The sequence below is a fragment of the Taeniopygia guttata genome, chromosome 3 (genome assembly GCF_048771995.1).
Source record: "Taeniopygia guttata chromosome 3, bTaeGut7.mat, whole genome shotgun sequence".
NCBI classification, from domain to species: domain Eukaryota; kingdom Metazoa; phylum Chordata; class Aves; order Passeriformes; family Estrildidae; genus Taeniopygia; species Taeniopygia guttata.
In genome coordinates this window covers 56,302,328-56,310,262 of record NC_133027.1, presented here as the reverse complement: position 1 = coordinate 56,310,262, position 7,935 = coordinate 56,302,328, and the positions used below count along the sequence as shown (strand labels likewise).

General features: G+C 46.9%; 1 protein-coding gene across 1 annotated transcript; it reads left to right on the top strand.

The window, feature by feature from the left end:
• The first annotated feature begins 4,303 nt into the window (after positions 1-4,303).
• Positions 4,304-7,499, top strand: CCN2 (cellular communication network factor 2). Its single transcript, XM_002192239.7, has 5 exons — positions 4,304-4,723; positions 4,832-5,054; positions 5,186-5,437; positions 5,665-5,876; positions 6,201-7,499. Exons 1-5 carry the CDS (start codon positions 4,664-4,666, stop codon positions 6,495-6,497), a joined length of 1,044 nt encoding a protein of 347 aa, XP_002192275.2. The 5' UTR covers positions 4,304-4,663; the 3' UTR covers positions 6,498-7,499.
• Positions 7,500-7,935: the final 436 nt, after the last annotated feature.

Here is a 7,935-nt window from a genome sequence, read left to right as displayed (position 1 = left end):
AACATCAAACGCATTGTAGACTAAGCAGATCTGATTCTTTCCTGCCCACATAATCCATGACAGAGTGGGAGGAAGTGTTCGTCCAGCTGTTTTCCACGTGGTTCCTCTGAGAATCTCAAAAGGATTTCTGGTGTATGTTCTGAGTCAATCCCTGGCCACATTTCCTCTCCAGCCAGCAACACTAACTTTTTATGAATTGTTAACCATTTATGGGACAATTGTCAAAGGAGTGGTTAGTGACTCACTGCAGCCCTATGCTAACTGACTTACTACAGGATGAGGTTGCAAACCTCAGTCAAATCTGAGAAATAAACTACTGAAAGCCTCTCCCTCCTCACTCACCTTTGCGGGCCATGGAAGGGGCTTTACGCTTCCCCAGAAAAACCCAGGACATGGCCAGCCTCCTCACAGAAGTAGTGAATGCTGCTCCTACAGTGCTTCTAAGACCAGATCTGTGGCAAATTTTTCAGAATAAAATAAGGTAAACTGAATCTGAGGCTCAGTAGATAAAGGACATTTAGCTTCAAAGTACTCATAATCTCACTTTCGTATGAATTGTTTTACATGTGCTTTGAATACCCATTTAGATTATTCTACCTCCAGTAATCACTTTGCTGGTTTAAGACTACACACATTCACAAAAAGTCCAGTTACGTTTTAAGAACAAAGCCAAGTATTCTCAGGGACTCTAGAAGTAACAAAATACTTGCATGTTAACACATAAAGAATAACATTATGAAAAAAAATAAAACTCAGGTCTGCTAATAGGAATTGCACCTGATGATTTTGCTTTAGCCTAATAGACTTGGACTTTTCAAATCCCAATATTTTGATGGCCAGCAGTGCATTTAGTGAACTACCCAACTGATGCTAGCAGAGAATCTGAACCAGTATCTTGAGGAATTTGGACTAAGTCCACCATTTCAGCAGCAAACATGTCCATAGCCTGTGCCATCCACTGCCCCTCCCTGCCTTCTAATTCTGTTTCACTTTGGAGAAGAGCTAATGGCTCTAATTAGGAGATTAGCTGACATGGATTGTCATGAGTACAAGGTGAAAGGCTTTGTACCACTCTAACCAAGTAGTACGAATTGCACAACATGGATAAGTTGTTTGACAGATCCTGGGAAATGTGGTCTTTTCTTTGCTTTTGCTGATTCATGGGATCATGCAACTCCCCATAAAAGGATGAGCAGAAGTTCAGCAAGTGGTCTACTTCAGAGCCCTTTCTATGCCTACAGATTCATAGACTAAGCTACCAGATGACTTCTAAGAAAGAGAAATACCAGGCAACCACATTCATGATGGAATAAATATCTTTATTTTTATTCTGTGTCTATTTCTGAGCTAGTGGAGTAAGTCTTGGAATCTGCATATTAAGCAAAAGCCTACTAACGTAACTTTAACCAGACCTCTCAGAATTTTGAGATGTATTTATTAAAATTTTAAAGAAATATCCTGGTGAGCATTTTGGGAAAGGAACTAATTGGCACACAAAACCTGAGGCAAGCCAGAAATATCTGAAGCCAGCTACAAGCCTATCATGATGATAAACAGCTCAGGGTCCAGATGTCCATATATGGCAAGACTTCCTATAAGACTGACAGTACTGTATGTGCATTGCGTATGGTTGTTGGATCAGATTCACATTCCTCGGGTATGTTTCTCTGGGAGCTTTTGATTTCCGCTTTGAGGGCTGGCTCAGACCTCCAATTGCTCTTATAAAAAAATATCTGTGACTGAAAGTTGAAAATGTGCAAGATTCTTTCTTTAAGTACACAAACACTCCAAGTCTAGCCACTTTCCTGTAGTCTTGCCAGGTTTTCACTATGTCTGATACCTGATCAAGTGACTTTCTGGGGGGAAGCAGGGAAAAAAAAAAAAGAAGGAAAAACACAAGAGAGGAATGTAGCAATCCACACCTGTACATTTTACAAGACTTCACCAACCGAAGCTGATGTAGACACACACATACCGTATATAGCTGTGTAAACAAGTCTACAAGGCTGGTGTAGTGAATTCCTAGTTTCAGCAGAAAAAATATACTATCTTAAAAGCATGTCCTGTATAAACACCTGCATGGAAGTCAAAATTAGTGCATTTTAACCATTTTATGCATCAGTGCCAAGATGTACTTGTCCAACCTGTGGCATACTCAAGAGCCACCTGGATGTGGCATCTGGGGATACTGTTTGGGGGTGATTATGGTGGGGTGATATTGCTGGCTGTACTAAATGATGAAGGTCTGTTCCAACCTTGAGGATTCTGTGGTTGTCATCAGAAAGGATAAGCTGAAGAGAGATTGGAGTCTGCAAGAACTGCCTTTGCTTTCAAGTTCCCTTAGCCCCTGTGCGTACATACACACGCACCAATGAGGTACCCATTGTTAGACACATCTAACAACACTGAAACCAAGATGACCAGAGGCACTCCTGTGGACTCTGATTCTTACCTACCCACATGTGCTGATACAACTTCTAATTTAGTGGGTTAATGCCTGATCCACAGTGGTGCAAGACCAGAATTAGTTCTGAATTCAAATAACTATTCAAGCCATTTTTCTCAGGCCAGCAAGTGTATGGGGCTTGCTGTACTCAGCCTGCAGTGGGAGGACATAGGACAGATTTATCCTTTAATTTTGGATTTCCTGGTTTTCTGGTAATTTGTTACTTTTAAACATACTTTTTCTGTCAGTGAGATTCTTAGGTTTTGTTTAATAAAATTGTATCTCCGAAAAAACCTCTTACATGGAAAGTTATAAAACATGTCTAGAGCCTCTCTCTCTCTCTCCCTCTGATGTTCTACCATATTTAGGCATTTAAAAAAGGCATTCTGTTTACCTGGTTACATTTGCATTTTGGTATGCATGTCATACATAGTTTGGTACACATACTATTTACCCAGCACTGAAGCCACTGGAGTCCTTCAAGTAAATACAGATTTTAGGAGACCTTATGGTTTTGGGAACATATATTATTTACCATAACTGCTCCTCCAGGATTCATTTTTTCTTTCAAAGACAATCTCATTTCTTTTAATAGAGGATTTCAAGTAGAATAAATGACATCCAAATGACTTTACTAGACACAGTACAGTGCTGGCAGAATATAAGTAGCAGTTTTACAGCACAATGGTCCTACTGGGGCATTACATGGAAGACCTTATTTTCCCTTCATGAATCTTGTTTTATTGCTGCATCATAGCATGGAAGTATGCCTAGATAAGAAGGGATGGAAAGAAGTGGGGAGCAAGGGAGAATGGGAGTGGGGGGAAAGCCTGCATATAAAAGATGAGATCTCTTAAGGTACTACCAGATTTTAGATTGTTTGTTGCGATGCATTAAGCTGGTCTCTCTCCAAAGCCAAAACATTGGCATTCCTTGCGTTAAAGCGGAGGTCAAACAACATGACATCACTGAGTATTCAAATCATACACAGGAGGCGGGGGAAGAGCCACCATCCCAGTTAAAAAAAAAAGAAAAAAAACCCCAACAATAATCATAGCAGTTATATGCAATGACTTAATATAAACCACAACACTTATGTCCTGTGTTCAGACAAATACAAACCACAGTGTTACGGTTTTGGCTGAATGAGGTGGCATGCCATTCTCTTCTTGTTGTAATCCTGGGGCAGACTATCAGGAAGGTTGGAAGCAGGGATGTGCAAGGAACGAGGAACGTGTTGCTCAGAAATGACAGCTGCACACAGGCAGTGGGAAAATAATAGCCACTTCTTCCATGCTTCAGACTCCACTCACTGTGCCAAGTATTTCAGAGTAAATAGGCACTCTCTCTATTCATAGAGAGCATCTATTAGGGAAGGAACACATTACAAATATTCAGTATGATTCAGTGGTACACAGAGTCAATTTATACCCGGTAGTGTAATTATACCTCTTTTCGGTGGTACCAAAGCGCCGGGACCGTTCGCCGCCGGACACCGGGTAGCCCGCGCCACCCCCGATCCACCCGCCCCGCATCCCCTGTGCCCGGGGGAGGGACGAGGGACGAGCGGGGAGCACAGGGCAAGGGAAATAGCGGATTCCCCCGAGCGCCCCTGGCAACCGCCCCGCCGCCCCTTCCCGCCGGACCCGCCGCCCGCCTCGGAATAACGCGCTGCCGGGGGCGGGGGGGGAGCCGGGAGCGCTGGCAGAGACAGGGGACTCACATTTAAAACACATCGGGACGAAAAATAAAAAATCGTGATGGGGGGGCGAGAGTGTGCGCTGGGGGGGCGCAGCCGGAGGAATGCGGGAGTCAGGGGTCAGGGCCGCTCCGGGGCGGTGGCGGCGGCGCGGGGCGGGGCGGGCGGCGCGGCGCGGCGCGCAGGAATGCGCGGAATGTCGCTGTTTGTCCGCGGCCCCATTCAGCCCATTGGCGAGGCCGCGCCGCCGCCGCCTATAAAGGGGCGTCCGTCCCAGCACTCGGCAGTCACACAGCCAATCTCCCGCCGCAGTCGGACGGAGCGGAGCGGAGCGGAGGAGAGCGGAACTCAGCAGCACCCAGCAGCAGCCACCCTCCGGCACAGCGCCCGCCGCAGCCCCGTCCGCGCCGCCGAGGAGATCCGCCCTGCGGGAAGCTCTCGGCTCACCCCGGTTCTCCTCGCTGCCCGGCAGCCCGACGCCGCCGCCTCGCCACCCACGAGCCGCTGACCGCTGCAGGATGGTCCCAAACACCTTCGCCCGGTTCACCCTTGCCCTGCTGCTCGCTCTCCTCAGCCCGGTAAGTGCTGCCCCCGCGGCGCCGCCGCGCCTGCCCCGTCCGGGCGGTCCCGGCGGTGGCTCTGACAACACCCCGTCTCTCTCTCTCTGTCCCCCCCGGCACTTGCAGGAGGCTCAGGGCCAGGAGTGCAGCGGGCAGTGCCAGTGCGGAACGGGGCCGGGTCCCACCTGCCCCGCCGGCGTTTCCCTGGTGCTCGACGGCTGCGGCTGCTGCCGCGTGTGCGCCAAGCAGCTGGGCGAGCTCTGCACCGAGCGGGACCCTTGCGATCACCACAAGGGGCTCTTCTGCGACTTCGGCTCCCCCGCCAACCGCAGAATCGGCGTCTGCACCGGTGAGTGGGGGCCGGGGCTGCCGCCTGCCGCGGGGACGGGAACAGGGTCCCGCAGGGCAGGGAGCGAGGAAATTGGGAACCTCCGAGACTCCCGCCCGCCCGACTCACGCTCTGCCTCCTGCCCCTCGCAGCTCGGGACGGCGCCCCGTGCGTGTTCAGCGGCATGGTGTACCGGAGCGGAGAGTCCTTCCAGAGCAGCTGCAAGTACCAGTGCACCTGCCTGGACGGCGCGGTGGGCTGCGTGCCCCTCTGCAGCATGGACGTCCGCCTGCCCAGCCCTGACTGCCCCTACCCGCGCCGGGTGAAGCTCCCTGGAAAGTGCTGCGAGGAGTGGGTCTGCGATGAGGCCAAAGAGCAGACTGCCGTGGGACCTGCACTTGCCGGTGAGTGGAGGGCTCTCTGCAGATGGCAGCCAGGGGAGGGGGCACCCTGCATGGTGGAGGCTGAAGGCAGTGGACTCGGTGAACACAGGGCAGAGACTGGAGGGCTGCAGTTAGTGGAATCACCCCATGGATTTAGTGTAGCTGCCTGAATTTCTCAGGAAAATGAAGGAACATTTAGAGGGCTGAGATCAGGCAGTGGTCTCATTTTGGTTTTCTGTCTCCTGCAGCTTACAGACTGGAAGACACTTACGGTCCAGACCCAACAATGATGCGTGCCAACTGCCTGGTGCAGACCACAGAATGGAGTGCTTGCTCCAAGACCTGTGGCATGGGTATCTCTACCAGGGTCACCAATGACAATGCCTTCTGCAGACTGGAGAAACAAAGTAGGCTCTGCATGGTCAGACCTTGTGAAGCAGACCTGGAGGAGAACATCAAGGTAAATACAATTATCTTTATGTATGCTGCACTAGGTTGCATTCATCCACTAGCAAAAGGACAGTGGCCAAAAGTGCAGTGCTGACAGCTAGTCAGTTTCATGTGGTTTACTTTGAAATTTGAGTTGAACCCTAGTGGTGATCATTATTTACAATTAAATGTCTTTAATTTTCTCTCATGCTGTGTTACAGCACTATATAAGACAATCTTGCCTAATGATAATACAGTAAGGATTAGCATGGCTGCTCACCACTAACTCTCAAGCTTAGTGTGCTTTGTGAAAGCCTACCTTCTAAAAATCTTGTATTCACTTCTATCCTGACAGAAAGGCAAAAAGTGCATTCGCACCCCCAAAATCTCCAAGCCTGTCAAGTTTGAGCTGTCTGGCTGCACCAGCGTGAAGACCTACAGAGCTAAGTTCTGTGGTGTTTGCACTGACGGGCGCTGCTGCACACCCCACAGAACAGCTACCCTCCCCGTGGAGTTCAAGTGCCCTGATGGGGAGATCATGAAAAGGAAAATGATGTTCATCAAGACCTGCGCGTGCCACTACAACTGCCCTGGAGACAATGACATCTTTGAGTCTCTGTACTACAGAAAGATGTATGGAGACATGGCATAAAGCCAGAAGGAGACACTAAGTACATTCTCAACTTGAACTGATTTGCATCTCATTTTGTAAACATGATTCAATAGCACAAGGTATTTAAATCATTTTTTTTTTTTTAATTTCAACAAACTGCTCCATGTGACTTAAGACAATTTTTCTACTGACCCCAAATGGTGATTTGAAGAAGAACATAAAACGGACAGTGGGACCACAGCAAGACACAGCTTCAGAACATGTTGTTCCTGAGGTGGTATGATGGGGTTAAGGGAAACAGGCAGGAAAAGCAGATTCAAGCAAACGTTCCCTTAATGTGGTACAGCATGCTTCATCTAGTAGTGCAATTGAGAAGAGACCATTAGCATGTTTGCTGCTGCTGGCTTAGAGACAGCAACAGCTGGAATGCAAACATCCAGCAAAGTGCTAAGTAAAAGGTGTTCTGTTAGTCAGGACAGTAATGTTTCAGCTCTGACACTGATTCAGGTGGCTTGGCCAACAAGAATCAGAATCATGTCAATTAGACTGGACAGCTTGTGGCAGTTAATTTACCTGTTACAAGCTACTTTTTATGAATATTGTAAATACTGTGTGTATATATATTTGTACAGTTATCTAAATTAATTTAAAGTTTTTTGCTTTTGTTTAATGCTTTGAAAGTTCAATGATAGCCTTCTTTTTTGGAACAAGATAGGTAAGATTTAAAGCTTGTTTGACAATGCATTCAAAGCATGAAATAGATACTCTAGTGGAAATTGTTCAGATAGGGCCAAACGGTGAGTTGAGGCCAAGATGAATGTAATGTTACAAAACATTCATCTGGCAAAATATGTTTACTTATAAGACAAGTGGCTTTAAGATATATGGCTGTTCTGTTGCTCATCAGTCTTTCCACTTGAGCATTTGTTTCTTTCTTTGACTGGCTCTTTTTGGACAGTTTATTTGTTGAGAAGTGTGACCAAAAGTTACATGTTTGCACCTTTTTAGTTGAAAATAAAGTATTTATATTTTTTATATAAATGGCTTGGTATTTCATTTACCTTGAGTCTCCACTATTCCTTTTCATGTTTCTAAAGGGGTTGCTTTTGCACTAGATTAAAATCAAGCACTTACACTTAGGAATAAGCTAAAGATTTACTTATTCTGTTACTAGTGAACCAACTGTAGTTTGTTACTCTTCTGATTTTAGAATGAAGGGAAGGGCCAGGCTTGCTTTGCCAAGCCCAGTATGGCATTAGAAAGTGCAGCAGGTCTCCTCATGCATCGCATGTAGTTTGAAGGGAGCCGGCTGGTCACCAGGGTATTCAACTGCTGCTGTACTACCAGCAACCACACAACATGCTTAATTTCATTGAGGTGTTCCCCTGATTAAGATTTGTTTTCAACTAAGGCAAGGAAAATATTTTTAATTACTAAAAGAATTGAAGTGGTCTTGACTGTAGACTCAAATCCAGAA